Source organism: Stegodyphus dumicola, chromosome 9 (genome assembly GCF_044657685.1).
Source record: "Stegodyphus dumicola isolate Sdum_Otavi_A_Nest chromosome 9, ASM4465768v1".
In the NCBI taxonomy this organism is placed as follows: domain Eukaryota; kingdom Metazoa; phylum Arthropoda; class Arachnida; order Araneae; family Eresidae; genus Stegodyphus; species Stegodyphus dumicola.
The window spans coordinates 74049048-74068851 of NC_140776.1; the positions used below are offsets into that span (position 1 = coordinate 74049048).

The 19804-nt window shown below is 32.7% G+C and overlaps 1 protein-coding gene across 5 annotated transcripts in view; it reads left to right on the forward strand.

Annotated features, from left to right (window-relative positions):
- LOC118199942 (putative arginine--tRNA ligase, mitochondrial) overlaps positions 1–19804 on the forward strand; it is a 136255-nt gene that overhangs the window by 80791 nt on the left and 35660 nt on the right. For all 5 annotated transcript variants that reach the window (XM_085823619.1, XM_035371834.2, XM_085823620.1 and 2 more), the window contains 3 exons: positions 13854–13927; positions 14560–14684; positions 17929–18106. In XM_085823619.1, coding sequence (XP_085679745.1) covers positions 13854–13927; positions 14560–14684; positions 17929–18106 — 377 coding nt within the window. The remainder of the gene's footprint in view (positions 1–13853; positions 13928–14559; positions 14685–17928; positions 18107–19804) is intronic.

The following is a 19804-nucleotide window of genomic DNA, read 5'->3' on the forward strand; positions in this document are numbered from 1 at the left end:
AAGGCAGCAAAATTACATCTTAACACAGTAGAGAGCAAAAGCTGAAGTGCGTAGTTATGAAAGATGGAAGCACGGCAAAGAAAAAAAGTTTTGGTTTACAATTATTACGTCATCAGAGCTGCGTGGGCCATAGAGTGATCTAGAAATGACGCAATGCAGAGAAGTTATTACGATTTTAGAATAGAGAGGAAGAATTAATGTTTATAGTTATATTATAATTCTGATTCATATAATTTTATCTTATATATATATGTAAGATATATACTATATTACACATATATGTATATATATATATTATAAGAAAAGTTGTAAGAACAATACTAAAAAGACCACTTTTGGTCAAAATTTTTTGCACATTGTGCTGCAAAATTAAGGAAATGAGAAGATAAATTTTAGTAAAATTAATCCAAAAAGTTACCAAAAGCTGTGGCTCCAAGAAAACTCCAACATAAGCATATTCAGTAGTTATGAAAAGTGTGAAAATGGAAAAAATTTGTATATTTACAAGTTTGATTAATAAAAGCTATATGCTAAACATTTTCGGAAATTTTAACACAGTATAAAAAACAAATCAATTGAATGAGGTAAAATAATAGGCTATATGCGAAATAAAAAGTAAATTAAAAAACACAGTAAAATACTAATTGATTGAACAAGGTAAAAGGCAAAAAATATATTAAACTTAAAAAGCGGAAAATGATTAATTAGCCCAATTCGAGGTCCATTTTTTCTTTTCAAGGGTAATTTCTAAATGAGCATCAAACCAAGCTAACCCCATTGCACGTTTCGCCGAAACAGACAATTGAAACTTTGCGCTACAAAATTTTTTAATTAATTAAATAAACTATCTAAAATAATTTTTTTAGTCTCAATTCTCTGTTCCAATTTCCTGACGCGTCCACATGTATTGACACATTAAGATGTAAAAAAATGTAAATGCAATTCCGATGTACAGCAATAATGAAAATAAAAATAAATAAATAGCGGTATGCTATTAGTCAAAATATACAATAATGTATGGGCTGGACCTACAAGCTTAAAGAATTAAAACTTTACAAACAAACCAGAAATTAAATTTAAATGAAAAAGGAAAAAATAAATAAAACAACAAACAGTATGGGTCTTGCTAAGACCAAGAAAAAACTTTTAGAGAAATATTATAAAAATCAGACCTGTAGCAATGCTGTCTTCTCTGGTGATGAGGAAACTCGAAAAAGGGTTGTATTTCCCCCTTGCGCTTTTCAATGCCCTCCAACTTGTCGTGTGACATAGGATGGGGGAAACAATGTCACTGGGCAATAGCCAATGTCAAGAGACTGTCCGTTGGCGGGAACCTGCCTACAGCCAAAAGGAGGTGAAAGACATGGAAAATGTTCACAATGGTGTCTGTCAGGTAGTTTTAGAAAGAAGGACTGGGCCAAAAGTAAAAATGGCTAATTCAGAAAAAAAAAAAAAAAAAAAAATGCCTAAATTATAGCAGCTACCATTAAAAAAAGTCACCAAGACCAAATTGTGGAGTGAAGAAAACCATTAAGGAGAAAATACATGAAAAATAACAAAAAGGGAAGTAACATATAACAGAATCATAGAAAGAAATACTATGTAATAAAATTACATTTGCATTTATTCTATTCTGCATTTGCATATATTTCCTCACTTGCGCTTATTTTCTGCATATAATGTCTGGTGGCCATATATTTATAATTACTGTTAATATGTCTTTGAAAAGGTTTTTCTTTCTCATGCACTAATGCCACAAAAATTCTGCTAGCCCAACTGTAGGTGGTGCTGAGTCTTATTGCATTGTCTTTTATTCTGCAATTCTGCTAAGCCCAGGATATTCTATTTACTTCCTAATAGAATACCTGGGCTTCTATTTACTTCCTAATAGAATATCCTGGGCTTAGCAGAATGAAAGACTACAACTCCATTTTTCTGACTGTTTAGTAAACTTAAAATTAATAGTATATTTTATGTTAAAAAGAATGAGTAAATATGCACTTGTTGTTTGTCTGCAGTGCTTAAAGATGCCTGTCTTGAAAGAATTAATTGTCTGTGAGAGGTGTTAATCAGGATTCGTTTTTTACTCAGCAATCTGTTTCACAGTTAATCACAGAAGTGCAATTTCTTTCACAGCTGGCACTATAAATACCAGTTTATTTACTTTGTCCAACTTTCTAAGTGCCTACTTTTTATTATTAAATTCATAGTACATGAAAAGTAAAGATAAGTAAGATCTGCAGTACTAGAAAATAAAAGTGCTGTCAAAATGAGTAGAAATTATTTTCCCTTAACTCAACAGAGGGTGTCTTTTCGTTGATGATGTTTACCATGTTTTTCCAAATACAGGGTGCTTAAAGAAGCATGACCCGATTTAAAAAAATCATAATTGATTTTAACCCGTTTTAATCAAATAATGCATTAGTAGAAAGGGAAAAACCTGGAGTTTCACACAGTTGACAACAGGTAGTGCTACTGCTCTTCTTTACCATCCGCTTTAGTGTTAGTCCATAACAACTGTTCAGCTTGATTTAAGTCAAGAATACCCTGGTGTTGAACCTCCTGTGGCAAAAAGCCGCAAGAGGTAGATGAAGCATCAGAGACGATTAGAAGATGGTATAAACAATTCAAACACATGTGTTGTTTGTGTAAAGGAAAATCACTTGGCCATCCCTGCATGTCATATGAAAGTGTGAGGCATGTCTGGCAGAGTTTCACACATAGCCCAAACAAATCCACTCATTGTGCTGATAAGGAACTTAACATTCCTTCAATATTCTAAGTGCCATGTTTTACATGGAGGTTTTTATTTTAAACCATACAAGATTCAGTTGCTGCAAGATCTTCAGGCAAAGTAAGACATGTAGAGTTTTCTGAATTAATTCTTGAGACTTTGTTAGGAATGTAAAATGCTTGGTGTTTAGTGATAAGATGAATTTTCATATCAATGGCACAGTAAGCCACCTCAGTGTTAGAATATGAGTTATGGAATCACATGGAATGGTACAACATGAGAGAAACTGACCCAGAGTTAATGTTTTTTGTGCATTTTCTAGGAAAATGGTTATATAAACCCTTTTTTTTATTTCATTGAGACAACTGTTACAAAAATCATATATCTTGATACACTTGAAAATTGGCTTTTCTCACAGTTAGAAACCAATTCAAATGACTTCATTTTCCAGCAGGATTGTTGACCAACACAGTGGAAGTCGTACGTTTGCGATTTTTTAAACAATTGCATTTCCTGCTGATAGATCAGTCATGCTAGAATAGACAATTCAGTTAAACATCACTGGCCTCAAAGATCACCGGACCTCACAGTTGATAATTTCTTCATGTGGGATTTTGTAAAAGAGCATGTTTATGTGCCTCTCCTCCCAGTTACATTAGCCAAACTGAAGACACTCATAACAGCAGCGTGGAAGCAGTTGATGCAGACATGCTCACGAAAGTTTGAGACGAATTTGTCTACTCTGTAGACCAATGTTTTCCAACCTTTTTAATTTGCTATGCCCTAACCCACCTAAGTCTTTCTAAGATTCTTACAACCCCTCAAATGAAAATAATAATAATAATAATAATAATAATAATAATATGAACTGTAGCAAATGCAGACTAAAAATGCATATTAAAATATGTATGGGACATTAACCCCATAGTAAAAAGAAATATTTTTTCATTTGACAAATATTTCTGAAAAATGATGCTTCTAAAACTGAAATTAATGAAAATTACCAATTGAATTTACATACCAATTATATATCTTTCAAAACAACAAGACTTTTACAACAATTCAAATGATGCTTATTTCAAATTAATGCCAAATGTGAATGCTGAGCATTGCTGTGAAACTCTGCAGAAACTTATATTCCAGCACTAAGCATTTCGTGCCATTCAGAACAAATAACAGGAAATACTTAATGCTTCCCACCATAGTTGAACTCTAATCTCTAACAATGCAATCATGCTTACTAACATGGCAGAACGAAGTTACTTATATTGGAAGTGTATCCAGCTTGGGTAATGACAGAGAGTCACCGTAAAACTCTAGATGAGTCCATTTTCAAATTGCCCCCCCACCCACCTTGGGAGACACTGGTGTAGACATATGCTATGCATCCAAAAGTGGACCTATTGAGTACCTTTAATTTAGTATATAAAAATAACTTTATTTTTATCCATGTGATGTAAAATTAATCTTAAGTGTCTATGTACAATATTTTTCTTAATATACACGTTTCAAATTGGGTCATTCTTTTTTAAAGACCCTGTAAGTGAATACATGTATAAGTTGAGACTTCATTTTTAGTTCAAAAATTTATCCAAAATTCAAAATCTGTATATAAGCCAAAACGAAAAAAAGTACCTGTTACATTCAAATATGTAGTCATGAGGACAAAAATTTTTCCAAGCAGGTGAAATGTGTGTATTATTTTCCAATCAAATTACTATACTGTAAAATGCCAGCTTTAGAAAAAGTTTAAAATTCTTGGCTTATATGCTGAAATATATAGTATGTATTTAAATGTGTGACTTTGATTTTTACTCAGATACATTTATCTCACCTGTACTACAGCTTTTGGTACATCAAATACATTAGTAAATGTTTTTCATTTCAAACTTCATGTCTTTAAAATGCTAACCTCACATGCATGCATTTCAATTGACAAGCAATATGCTAAAATTAAAATTTCTGTTTCTGATTATTGCTTTATGCTTATCTTGGAGCTAATAATCATGACTAATGGATATTACTACTCAAAAGGAAACTAAGCAGTGGAATAAAATTCAGTTACAACTTGACAATTGCAAGATCCAAAAGCAGATGCAATTTTCTTTACAGCCTGTTAATTACATCATTATGTTTAGTACAGCAGAAACCTACAAATAACAAAAGCAAACAGTAATGCTCATTAAAGAAGATGTTCGAAATTACAACCTAGACCGTGATGCAGGCCTCACTTCTTTGGTGCATGGAAGATCTGCATCACAAATGGAAAATCGCATGGTCTTCATTCAACCATGCATGACGCACGGTTCTTGCATCGTGGTTGCATAATTTTGAACACCTTTGATGATGATCGTTGTCTCTTTATGTTTTTTTTTTCTTTGCTTTTTTTGTACTCTGAATAATGAACATGTTTTCTCACCCCGTCTGTGTCCTTTCTTTCTTGACTTTCGAGTCTTCACTACCGCATCAGGAAAGTGTTTCCGACCATGCATTCCTATGTGATTTCCCATTGTCTCCTGAAAGTTTGTTACCACTGTACGTATACACCTTGTATATTGATGTAAAGTGAAATTTACATAATAATAATATAAGTGTTTAAAAATATTGTATGACTTAATATTTTTTAATGATTGGTTATGTACCCATGGTTCCAGTTTAAGAAATAAATCGAATGAAGACTATGTGTTTCCTTTGCAATGGCACTTTTTGTTTATACTTTAGTCATGATTTTTTACAAAAATATTAAATTTTGATATGCATTTCATATAAAAATAAGTGAGAAGTTTTTTTTCCTCATAACTAATAGTTCAGTGAAATAAAAGAAAATCCCATTACTATATGATTAAAACTAATTGAGATATCTATAGTTAAAATTATGAAATGGGTGACTGAGCACCATGTTTAAATTTGCTACTAAGCACGTAAAGCTTTGAATGTAAATGTTAAAAAAAAATAGTTTTGATGTCGGGGTTTGCTAGCATGTTTTCAAATTATCATTTCTAGAAGTGCTAAATTTAAAATTTATTTCTTATATAACAGAATTAAGGTTTTAATCGCTTACTGAAAATTGATGTTTGCACTTTGGTAAAAGTAAAAAAAAGTAAAAAAATAATACTTTTCACCCGGCTGCACTAACATCCAATGCTAGTAAAGTTAGACTCGGGGTTTCATACTCCATTGTTTTAATTGGTATGCAACAGGTTGCCACCCCAAGTTTTCCAAATTTTTCAGTCCCTCAAGTCCTCCCCTATATGACCGAAACTTGCACCAAAATCCTTTTCTCAATTTTTCAAATCAACCTGTTATTACCACAGCAAGTTACTTTTAGCATTCAAAAACGCTCTGCCTCAGCTGCGAATGGCTCCCTCTGGCGCTGATGCAGCCTACTATATTTTTGAGAGCTATGTAGCTCCCCAATTTTCTGATCCCCCCATTCACTAAAATTCAATACTTTGAAAGGTTTGAATTTTTTTATATTATGCATCGGGAATGCCACTGGCATTATGCACAAATTCCATGAGTTTCATGACTATGTCGAAGAGAAGGGCTTTGACATTATTTTTGTCCAAGAGACTGAACTCCAGCCAGGGAGAGTTCCTAAGTTTGTAAATTTCAATATTTATCATAATGACAGACGAGCACCAGATTCTCATGCTCTGTATCGTGGTAGTACATGTGTCTTTATCAAAAATCATATTTCTCACCAAAGAATAGCATTTATCCTCCTAATGAAAAGCCTCTCTTGATCCCGCATCTTCAGTTTCAGTCCCCGCACCGTGAAGGAGAGATGTCTCTATCTTCTAAAATTGCTATTCCTCACTGACTATGCCAAATTGCTATCTTCTACTCAAGTTCAACTGAAAAGTGGCCTTCTTTGCACTGTATCAATCTGTTCCTTTAAAAATCACATCATGCCCGCAGAATTAATTTCTGCCTTGGATAATCCCTCCCGTTTTCACAAACTTTACTACATTCTGATTTAACGCCATATGCCAATGAGCCTCTTAATTTCTAAAATCTTTCCTCTTCGCTTTTTGCTTTTGTATTATATCTATGTCATAAAAATTATTAAAAAAAATTATGAGGCCCCCTCCCCCCCAAAAAAAATTAAAAAACTTTTTACTTTTTTTTTTAAACACCTAAACTCTCTTGAGCTAATGTGGCTCCCTCCAGCTTGCATCAAACTAGTCATGTAATTTTCCTATTTCTGATCACTATTTAGATATTTTTAGGATGTGGAGGTACATGGTTTAGAACCATAGGGACTCCGAAATACTTAATCATTGGCATTGGAGGTTAAAAGTAATTTTTTTTATCCTTCTCCATAAAAATAAATAAGAATAAATTATAGAAAAGCAAGAGAAGTGAATTTTAATACAATAAGTAATGGTTTACTGATTGGAGATTTCTTCAAGCCTATATAAAATTTTAAATTGTGTGTAACATTGCTAAAAGCTGTCACATGACTAAAATTATCCCATTCTGAAAGTCTATTGTAATTTATTTATTTATTAAATAGAAGCTATAACAAATCATCCGAGAAATAGTTTAACATAAAACACTAACAGAATACTGGATATTAAAACTATGTATTTAAGTTTACATTATCTTTTTTGGTTCCATCACAGTTTTTGTTGATGGCTTGTCAAATTTATTAACTACAACTTATATGGCATCTAGTTTCACCCTTTCTTTTCTCCCTTCATTACCACTATGCTTTCTTCAGCATTTGGTTTTATATGCTGTAACCTATCTATATTATATCCGCAACCATCCTATATCCATCCCTACTGCATTCAGAGATATTTTGTGAGCTGATGAAACCAAAATATAAACAGAAAAAGTGAAATAGAATACCATTTAAGTTCCAGCTGATATAGGTGGCAAACCGTCTTAAAATGCTGTGATGAAAATTCTGAAATGGCAGCCTTTGATGCATTCAAAAAAGAGGTGAAAGCTGGCCAAGATTTTGTTAAAGCAGAGATGAAATTATTCAAGAAAAGACTAAAGCTCTCCAAGAATTCATTAAAGAGAAGATGCAAGATGGTCAAGGATCTGTAAAAGAAGGCATGGAATCTATTCAAGAAAAGATTGAAGCAAATCAAGAGGAAATGAAAAGAGAAATTACATGCATAACAAAAAATAAATCTCAGGCTATGGAAGGCAGAATATAGGTGCTGTTGAAAATAGAATTGGACACATTGAAGATAGAGTTTCTTCTGTCAAAAAACAAATATTGTGTTTGGCAATATTTGTTTTTTGACAGAAGTCTTCATGTTTTAGTGGCTCATTTTTTAACAAAAAATTTCTTTATTAAAAATCAATTTTAATCAAGTACATATTGATCATTATTATCTATAACCTTTTGCCATTTTTGGGGTAGCTTCACAATTCCATCAGTGTAGAACTTCTGTGGTTTATCGTCGAAAAACTTGGCCAACTGATTTTCAGCCGTGCTTCAGTCAGCCAATTTTTTACCATTAAGAGAGTTTTGCAGAGACCGAAACAGATGGTAGTCAGATGTGCATCAAAACTTCTCAACCAAGTTCCGTCAATTTCTGAGTCATCAAAGATGTGTGTGGGTGCACATTGTCAAGATGGAACACAGCTCCCGTTTTGTTTTCCAATTCTGGTCACTATTTCTGGATTGCTTCATTCAAATGGTCGAGTTGTGCACTGTATAGGGCCAAATTGATGGTTTAGCCAGGTTGCAGCAGCTCATAATGGGCAATTCCTTTCCAATCTCGACAAATAAATTTCTGGAACAAAATCAAGCAAACCACTCCTGGGTCCTTTTTTCAGTCACAGCATTCTCACCGTACACTTTGCAAATTTTTTGGCATGGTTTTGCATCATTTTTACCTTTTTTATAGTATAAAAGCATCACATAGCATATATCTTAAGATATTTCACCCATTTTCAAATCAATATTATATGACCCAATAGAAGAGAGAGTTTTAAATGGTATAACCTATCTACAGTGAAATACGTTTAATGCAAAAATGCTCTAGACGAAATATCGGTTAACACAAAATAATACAACGGTCCCACCGAACTACTATGTATTTTCATGCATTTTTTTTCTCTTAACACAAAACGAAAATCGTTTAATATGAAAAATTTCTCTTCTGGGAATGAACAAAATACAAAAGAAACCAGTCGCACAGGCGAGATTTAAGAGGGGTTGTGAAATGAAAGAGAGGTGGTTCCACATGTTTCATAAAAAGGAGGCTAACTTGGCTTTGAAATAACCTAGGAATAGCCTGTGACACAAGCCAATTTTGTTTATCTAAGCTACTTTCATCCTCTACCCCTACAAACGTCACACAAAAACATCTCATCCCACATCAGTTATCTTTGGAATTCAGTGATGAGTATATTGCAGTGTGTGTAAAAGTCAACGAGTTTGGTTTGTGCCAAAAGAAATGAAAAAGGAGGATACTGAAACTGAGCCAACACTCAATAAAATGTTTGAGAAAAATTCTGTATTATTGGACTGTCGTACTGTATCATCAGAAGAATTCATCGCAGTAGGTGATGATAATGTGTGTACAGCCCCAATTATGGCTGAGAAAGACAGTTTAGAGTTTATTCAAAGCTAAAAAAATATCATTGATGCAGATTCCGACGACGAAAATGAAGTGAATAATGCAGCTCCTGTTCCCACGTCATCCGAAATGAGGAACATTGTGAAAAGTATGCTTAGTTATTTAGACGCACATTCCAATGGTGAAATGAATAACAAAATGGACGACATCGAATAATTTGTTGATAATTTGATGCTTAAAAAGACAAACCAAAGAAAAATGTCAGATTATTTTCCAAAAATTCAATAAATGTTTTGTTTTTCAAAAACTTGAAAATTTTGTATAAAGTGCTTGTTGATGTTTTTGTTTCATTGATTTTTATTAAATACATGCATATACATATATATCTATCTAAATAAAATGCACTCTAATAAACTTAATTTTGTTGATATCTTTTTTTTTTTCAATATCCTTTAACACGAAATTCTTTTAACATGAAAAAATATTTCAGTCCCCTCAGTTTCGCATTAAATCATTTTCACTGTATATTGTATCACATACGTAGGCTATCTGAAAAGTTCCCAACCTAACAAACAAAAAGATATCTTTTATCCAAAATTATCTTTATTTTTTGACATAGTCTCCTTGTAAGTCTATGCATTTTTTCCAGTGATGCTGCCATTCTTTTAATCCCCCCAAATAACATGAATCTTTCTCTGTAAAGTCTCCTCATTTGACAAAAATGTTTTTTCCTCCAAGTGCTTCTTTTAGCTTAGAGAACAAACAAACAAACAAAAAACACCCACTTAGTGCCAGGTATGGCGAATAGGGTGGGTGGTCAAGCCGTTCAAATCATAATTCATGGATTTTCCCCATTGCAACTGCTGAAGTGTGAGATAGAGCATTGTCTTGGTGCAACAATTTTGTTTTCTTTTGCAACTGTGGCCATTTTTTCTCAATTTTAGCCTTCAGCTTGTCAAGTAACGTTGCATGGTATGCTCCGGTAATGGTTTTCCCTTTTTAAGATAATCTATTGAGACAATCCCATTGTTGTCCAAGGAAACATCAAACAAACAGTTCAAAAGTTATCCGGACACGTTTTCGTTCCCAAGTGTGTAAACACAACATCCAACATGCAGCCAGCTTGCGCATATCTAAATCTTGGTTCAATATGTGGCAAACATATTCTTTGGACTTGCCAATAGCCTCTGCTATCTCTCTAACCTTGATTCGATGCTCGTCAGCACCATTTAGTGGTTTTGGATGACAATGAACTAAACTAGTATGGCCACGTTTAAATTCAGCTGCCCCAAATTTCACAGTAGTAAATGATGGTGCAGAGTCCCTGTACACTGTGTCCAACTCCTGTTTTAGTCTGAGTAAGTGTATTACCTATCAAAAACAAGTAACTAATGACAACACAGTACTCGATTTCTTTTTTTCCATTTTTAGAAAAATGGTCACATCAAATCACCAAAGTAATTGTCAAACAAAAATTTGGGTTCAAAATAGCTGAAATTTTGATTGGTAGGTATCAAGTGATGCCCAAACAAGTCTCCCCCCACTTTGGTTGAATTGAGTTGCTATCGGCAGCAAACCTTCTTAAAATGTTATGATGAAAATTCTGAAATGGCAGTCTTTGCTGCCTTTGACTGAGTAGATTAACATAGCTTTAACTGTGTGGTTTTTAACATTTGTATTATATATGCTGATTAATATCCTAACGCGATGACAAGCAGTTTTTTAGAAACGCTGTATTTTAACATAATTGCTCATAATGACAGTATCATATTAATTTTTATTAATTTTGTTTCATGTCCTGACATTCAAATTTGCAAGTGAGTCATATGATATCATGCATTGGTATAGAATCCAAAGATTATTTTCTATATGCTTCTTTAAATTTATACTTGGTGATCCATTGTAAGCTTGCAAGCATAGTCTTCCTTATCTTTTTTTCCTGTATTATATAGATATTTCTGTTTTTATCTCAACAAAACTGAATACTTGACATGTGTTATGCTATTTTGTTGCTGGTGATTCACATACAATGCTTTTAGCAGCAGTGCTTGTGAATTTATGTTTTGCATATTAAACTTAAAAACTGTATGTTAAAAGTGATATATTCTTTATTAAATACACTGCTGCTTAGAAATTAACAACAAAGGCAAAACGTGGAATAAAACGAAAACTATTTGATGGTTATGCATGATTTTGATCGAAGAGGTTGATGTGGCATTTATAGACCACATAGCAAACAATAAAGCAAAGACACATAAAAATATATGTATTACAACCATCACATCATGAAAGACCAAGTGGGTCAGAAGAATGTTCATTGGAAACATCATGCTAATAATAGGTATGGTACCCTCTAGCTGAAATGCAAGCTGGCAGTAGTATCATTGATTGCTGGTAGCAATTTTGTCCATTCCTGTAGTAATGAACATCAGACCTCATGGAGGGTGCTTGGAGGCACACTGCGACTTGCTGTCCAATGTTTCAATATGTCCCACACATACTCTGTGGGATTCAGGTCTGGGACTTAGCAGGCCATGACAGATGGAGAATGGTTTCACTCTCCAGATAGCTCTGCACTACTCGAGCTATATGTGTGCAGGCATGGTCATCTATAAATATCACGCCAGTACCCACTGGTGCGATAAAAGGGCACACAAGAGGGTATAGAATTTCATTACAATATCGGAGGGTGTAATGGAACCACCAGGAATCTGTAGAGGTTGATGCAGCCGTTTATTGCTATCCCAGCTAATACAATTAAGCCTCCTCCTCTGCAGTGATCTCTTTTGATGATGATTGGCATGCAACAGCATGTCCCTGGCTCTCGCCATAACATTACCCTTTGGGAACCATTCTGGGTGTTAAATCGACACTCATCCATTAAGAGTATGTGGCCCCACTGCTCTGGTATTTAATTGCAATGTTCATGAGCGCAACTCAACTATGCTGTGCAATGGGGGCAAAGAAACACAAACCATAGGTTGCCTGGCATACAGTCTACCTTCTTGCAGTTGATGCTATAGTTTGGTGGGATATGGGCCATTTTGTACCAGCTGAGACATACAGTGCCAGCTGTCATTTTGTTAGTGATTTATAATATATTGCACATAGCAACAGGAAGCAATAATCTGTTGTTGTGGTAATCCTCCAGCATCAAGACCCATGTCTTCTGCGTGGGTTTTGATTTCTTTGGTAATGATACCGCAGCCTACTGATAACACTTCAATGGACATTCAGCTCTTTCTTAACAGCAGATATTCTTGCACCAACTTGCAACATCCCAACAGCCCTCCAGCACATTTCATCATTCAAAAGGTATCTTTAGGCTATCTTAAATTCCATGGAACTGTTGCTGCTTGCAATCTGACACATAGATCTGGCATTGTGGTGTGACTGAGATTGTATTGTATGCTAAGTTTGATTGCTTATTTGCATTCGGCTATGGAACCTTCGACATCATATGTAAATAATATGTTTTAATTTCTCTTTTCACGTTTGTGCCTGTTCTTTTACCATTTGTTACTTATTTTTTTAGCATGAATTTATATAGTTCCTCGGATTTTCGTTAAAAAAGTGGCTGTGCGGGAGGCCAGAAAATGAAAAAAGAAATGTCTTTCAATTATATTGGAAGCTAATCTAAATTTTACAAATTGAGTACTAAGCATCAACCATCATTATCATAAAGTCTTTTTCCTTTCATATATATCAACTATTTCATAAAAATCATGGAAATGATGAGTAAGGACTTTATAGAGTGAATGATGTTCTTTGTGTACATACCTACTGAAAATTTTGGAAATAAAAACAGAACTGAAAAAAGTTGCATTGCAAAAATACCAGATGATAAACAAAAATAAATATAGGATAAGCCATTGTATTCTAGATTAATTTTTTATTTTAGGTCACTGATAGTTCAAGACTTGCTCATAAATTACTCCAACCAGCAGCCAAGTGGTAAAGTCGCTGAACACTAGTAGTTCGGTCCGAGGTTCGAATTCCGCGAACGGGCTGGCTGCATTTGCGTTTTTGTGGTTTTCCCCATGTGTAATGTGTATACAAGCCAGTTTCCCTTAGAAAGTCCTCCACAAAGGCATCCCTCCCTTTAGGCAAATAGTCCTCAAGGCTTTGCCATAATCACATACACACACACTCATAAATTACTCATTTTACAGTCCATGAATCAGAGAAATTTAAATTTATTGAAAAAAAATTAATTATTCTTTACAAATACATTTAGAGGAACTAATTTTTTTTTAAAAATTTATCTCTTTGAAATATAAGAATAATATATATCTTTGAAGTTGGCAATGATCATACATGGCATAAAAAATGTAATAATTAACATCATGGTATTACTTTAGTATTACTCTCTTGCTTTGTTTTAAAAGTTATGGAATTATTAATTTGTTGTAAAATGTTACATCATGTATTTATTTTCTCTCCCTTTATTTTAATGCATAGAAATTATTAAAAAACAGTTTGCTTTATTTTTTATTATAAAATCTAATTTGCTATTAAAATGATGCACAGCCATTTCATATAACTTACAAAGCAATGATTCAATATTGCAGACTTCGGCCTCCCAAAAAAATTTCTTTTCAGTGGTATTTTCTTTGCTTCAGAAGCTAGGTTTTGAGTGGGTGGAGTAAGTATTTTCTCCTTTTGTCTTTTGTATATGAGGCGTGACTGTTTAAAAAGGAATCTGCCCATTGCTTGTTTATCAGAATTGGAGCAGCCATTTTTAATGTGGCTAGTTATTTACCTAAAGATCAGAATGAAGCTAGTTTTAACCCACTAATCCACTTCCATTTTTATATCATTTGAAGCAAACATTGCTTAGTTCTGAATAACATGATATTATAACATCTCACTTTATTCTGTTGTTTGAACACCCTTAATGTTAAGTGTTTGAACCCACTGGATTTTATCATTTAACTTCTGCCTGTTTTCTGAAATGCTGAGTATTTTGAAGGGAATTCATTTCCATTCAGTTGATAAGAAAAAATAAGGATGAATGATTTTGCTAATTAGAATTATTTACTGATGAAACTATGAACTTTCTAAAAATATGGAGGACTCCTATGTGACAATGTATAGATACAAAAGAGAAACACACAGAAAGTGAAAATTTGTTATGTTATTTTATCACACTGGCTCCTTTTTTAAACAGCCACATTTTGTATACATTATACTTCATATCTTAATGATTTTTAAATATTTAAGTTCCCTCATATTTTATTTACATTTGAGTAAATGTTTACCTTTTTATTAAATTAGGAATTTGCAACATATTAAATTAAATAACAGACAATTTGAATCTAAACGACAGAAAAAGTTAGAAGTTGAAGATACATTAAATAAGGCCAAATCATTCATGTTGAAGATACTTGAAGAAGAATTGTGTAAGTTATGAATAATATTTATTATTGCTTAAAATATTTATATGGTTATACATTATAGAAAATAAATTAAAAATATCACACTATTAACTTAAATGCTGGATTGAATTAAATAGAAACATTCCTGCTAAAAGACACTAATAAAGTGTGAAGAAGTCTGATGGTCAAAAGCCTTAATAAAGGTGACAAAGCTATGAGAATTATTTAATAGAATTTTGTTGTATGTACTAAATTATGTATTAAATTTTATTCCAAGTAAAATAGTAAGATTTAACAATATTTAAACTGTTAAAATACGAAAACAAGAAATCTATACTTTAATTAGCTCCATCTCAGATGGTAGCCAGTCTGAGAAATTTTTGGAATAATTTGTGCTCAGAGGTATTAACTTCGGAATGAAAATTTGATTTTATACAATTAATTGGATTTTTCATATTCATGGTTAGTTTCCATTTGGAATGAGTCAGGTTTTACTTTAAATTGTTAAAAATTAACCAGTTATGAATATGAGGGAATAAGTATAACAGTTCCAATATCATTTTAGAAGTAATTTTAGATCCTGTGTATTTTAATTTTTCTCTCACTTTATTCAAGAAACAAACCATCAGACTGCAATCAATATGTATGCATAATTTGGCAAACAAAGGAGAAGAATCATTATCATGTGATATCTGACTGGTTAGAGAGTAATATAGTGTTTTTTACTTGCCAAAAGGCCTACCAGTCGCCGAGTGGTTAAAACTATTGAATACTGAAAGTTGCATCTGATTTAATCTCAGGCAAATGGTTTTTTGTGGTTTTCCCTATGTGTAACATGAATACAAGCAATTTCTCTTAGAAAGCCCCCATGAAGGCATCCCTCCCCTTAGGCATATAGCTCTTGTATGTTTTGCCATATCCAAATAACGTAACCTTTCACTTGCCAAAATTTAAGCACATGGATATTAAAATAATTCTGTGACTGAAATTTTTACAGATAATAAGATAATCATTTACAGATAATCATTTTCAATTCAAGCCTTTTCTTTTCCAGCTCTGCTGGATTAGCATTTCATTGACTTTATTGACAGAAGAATGATGTCATATAAGCAGCATATTGTGCATATCATCTTTATGAGTTTCCTTTACTTGAAAATATTGCAAAAGGCAGATGGATGGCTTTTTCAGTATACCCAGGTTTTAGTAGTGTATGTCAGTCCCAAGGTTGATTTAAGTAGTACTGAAGTGAAAATTTTAAGTTTGAAGATGATTCTGGAAGTATTGATTAAAGGGATTAGAAAATAATGAAATGTAAATGTTGATAGTTTGGTTTGGTTCATTTGATTATGGCAAAAACTTTGCACTCTTCTACAGCTTCATCATGATTCACAGCATCAAAAATGTTTTGTTTTAATAAAATCCTGTAACTTTTATTACTCTTCTTTCTCAAGGGCTATCTGCATAAAGGGAGGGATGCCTTCGTGGCAGACTTTCTAAGGAAAACTGGTTTGTATACATGTTACATACGAGGAAAACCATGAAATTGGCTATGCAGCCAGCCCGTTTGCGGGATTCGAACTTCCAGTATTCAGCGACTTTACTGCTCGGCTGCTGATGGGCCCTAAATGTTGATAGAATCAGATCTATATATCATATGTAAAAAAATAGCAGAGAGACTTGATTGTGAACTGTGAACACTGGTATATCATTTGACATGAATAGGAAAGTTTTCTTGTTGTGTGTTTGGGTTTCACATGCTCTCACAGCTGAAAACTTTTGGCAACATATATCAATTTGCATTTCCTTCTTCACAAATGAAAGAACTTTTTTTTTTTTTTTTTTATGGTACATTGAGACATGAGATGTGAAAAAGATTTGCTTCGATGCTCTAACATTAATGCCGATGTCTGCTATCATCAGTTAAATAATTTGAAACAGGCTTTAGTCTCCATGTGACCTACATTAATCAACAGACCTGATGGGATTTTTCAACAGAATGATGCTAAATTACACATTGTAATAGCAACTTGACAAAACCTTAAATTATACGAAATTCTTACTTTATCTCCTATGCATTCAAAAAGTGTCTCCTTTAGTTATTACTTCTTTAGGTCACTGCAGCATTTTCTTATTGGCAAAACCAAAATAATTTTTCAAAAAGAAGTTGCAAAAGCTGTTTGAATGAGGGACTGAAATTGAAGGTAATGAAGGGTACTAATCTAAATAATTATATTTATGCAATCCCTGTTTGTGTCTTCCATCCCATGTATATTACTTTTAGATCAACCTGATAATTTAGGCCCTTTATATAAGCTGGCATTTAAAATTGTTTGACCACATCAAGTAGTATTACTTGACTCATGCTTTATCTTTTCTCACAATATGCATTTTTTCAAGTGAAGTCAGGTAACGTAGCTAAACCAGTATCATTGTTGTTCAGCTGTGCGAGTCAAAGCTGGCTGTTGGTGTTTTTCAGCATTTAATTCTATGAGCTGTTTAATGCAGTGTTATAGATGGGTAGCTGAAAAGTACAGATAATCCAAAATGGCCATATAAAATTGTAATTTATCCACAAACAGTATTTCTATGATTTAAAACTAAAGTTCATTTTAGGTAATATAAAATTTGCATAGTTTTTCCAGTTTGAGAAAGAAATATGTTGTTGTTGTTATTTATTTATTTTGAGAGCCATGTTTGCTTTTTTTCAGACATCCTGAAAAATGCTGTCCAAAATATGATGTCATTAAATTAAAACTTATTTTGTTTACCTTTAATAGTCCAATAAGTGGATGTTGCACTCTAGTGACTATGATTACCTTTACTGTTTCATCTTCATTTTCCTCTTTGCACTCTTCTACAGCTTCATCATGATTCACAGCATCAAAAATATTTTGTTTTAGTAAAATCCTATAACCTTCATTGCTCTTCTTTCCTTATTTGCATTTTTATGTTTCTTCACGTATATATCTTGAATATTGGCATAATGTTTAAAATGCTCATTTCCATTACTTCATAGGCAAAACTTTCCTTCTTTACAATATCCTGTTTTATGGTATCAAGAGTTTTGGTTCAAAAATGAAAAGTTTTCAAAATTCCCTTAATGTAACTTGACTATGTGAAATTAACAAATGTTTCGAAAGATCTGTTCGAAATATTATCATGTATAATTTGATTAAAGCTATATATTATCCATGAATAATTTTTGTGAGAAAATTGTTTGTAAGCTTGTGATTATTACATTTTCAACATTCTATTTCATTATTTTTAGATTTAGAAGTAAATGAAAATCTGGAAAAAATGGCTGAGCTTTTAGGAGTATCTTCATTATGCATTAATGACATGAAACATAGAAAGAATACTGATTTTGATTTTGACTGGCAAGATGTGTTAACTTTTGGCCGACAGAGTGGTGCATCTTTCCAGTTTTGTCATGCTGGACTAAAAGGGTAATTTTCTTCTTTTTCTTTGATAAAACTTTACTAATTATATATTATTTCTAAACTGCTATGAATCTGTATGTGTAATCTAAAATGTGTTGTGTATGCCATGATATGAATTGGTAACCTAGAATGTTTGGGCCATCCAGAAAGTTTTGTGTTTTGTCAAATATGTGCATTTTCTTCTAGTCATTTGGTTAATGCTGAAAAGGAGTAATTATTACCAAAGAGGATGTTTAAATGCGATCTTCTCTGCTTATATTGCATATTTCTGGTATCTGTTATGGCATAATTTTTGTTTCTATGCAGTGCTAAGAATGGACAACCCAAAAGTTCATTTCTGTCATATTATTCTATTCTATTTTTTAAAAAAAAGTTATTCAGCTCACTTTTAATATTTAGGCTGTATATGGACAAAGTGCTGTTTCTGATGATACAGTTCAAAGATGATTTGAGAAATTTAAGCAAAAAAATTTCAGCCTCAATGGTGATGCTCACTCTGGATGACCATCCTCTGTAAACAAGGGCATATTAAACGAAACTATCTCTGAAAATCTGCATTTAGCAGCTCAAGAACTATTAGACAGAATGGATATTCCAAAAACTACAAAGCATGATCAATTTGAAGAAGATTGTATATGTAAGCTGCTACATTGTACTAGTACCCATACTTAGCAGAATATGCTTTCTTGAGTTTCGGCAAGTGATTCTTTCCTAAAAAGAAGTAAACTTCTCTTTTGAAAATGCTGATTACTGGAGATGAGAATACAATAATGTTACAAGAAAAAGATCATGGAGTAAGTTAAATGAACCTCCTTTTATAACATCAAGATGGGGGCTACATCCAAAACAAGTACTGTGTAGTATATTGTAAAACTACAAAGGAATATATTACGAATTGTTGCCGCTAAATAAGACAATAAATTTGGAAAAATATTGTTTCCAGATGGTAGCTGAAAACCAAAAATCAAAGCAAGTTGCCCAGAATGAACCAATCATCAAGGTGTTATCTTTCACCATGATAATGCTTGGCCCCATATTTTGATGAATGTCAAACAAAGATTTATTGAGTAGTATGGTTGGAATGTTTTGTATCACACCCCATATTCATCAGACCTTGCCCTCTTGGATTTTCATCTCTTTCTTCTGAAATTTTGTCATGTTTTTGTACTGTTTCACTTGTCTTATCACCAAAAATTGGTTAACAGAACATTCAAGGTGGCCTAACATAATGTATGTCATGATGTTATTTGTATTGAAACTTCATCTGGATATGAGACATAAAAATGTAATTTATAAAAAAAGGTAAATATACTAGTAGTGATGAAGTGTTTTTAAAGGAAGAATGAGGAAATAAAGAAATTATAACTGATAAGAAAATTTTTTTGTATAAAAATGATGAAGAACTTTTACTGATAGAGACAAGAGACATGAATAACTGACTACTTTTCCAAGCAAGAGCTTCCAAGAATAAACATTTAAAGCATTTGGAAAACTTCAGAATATTTTTATAAAGCAGAAAACCATTATTCCGCATGAAATAAAGGAGGGGAGAGAAAGAAATGCAATACTGAAATTAGATTTATAGTATATTATTTTTATTTGAAATTAATGCTAAATTAATTAGTGTATAAATTAAGATCGCATTTTACTTAAGGTCTATGCTGGTGTATCATTCTTAAGTCAGAGGTTCCCAAACTGTGCTCT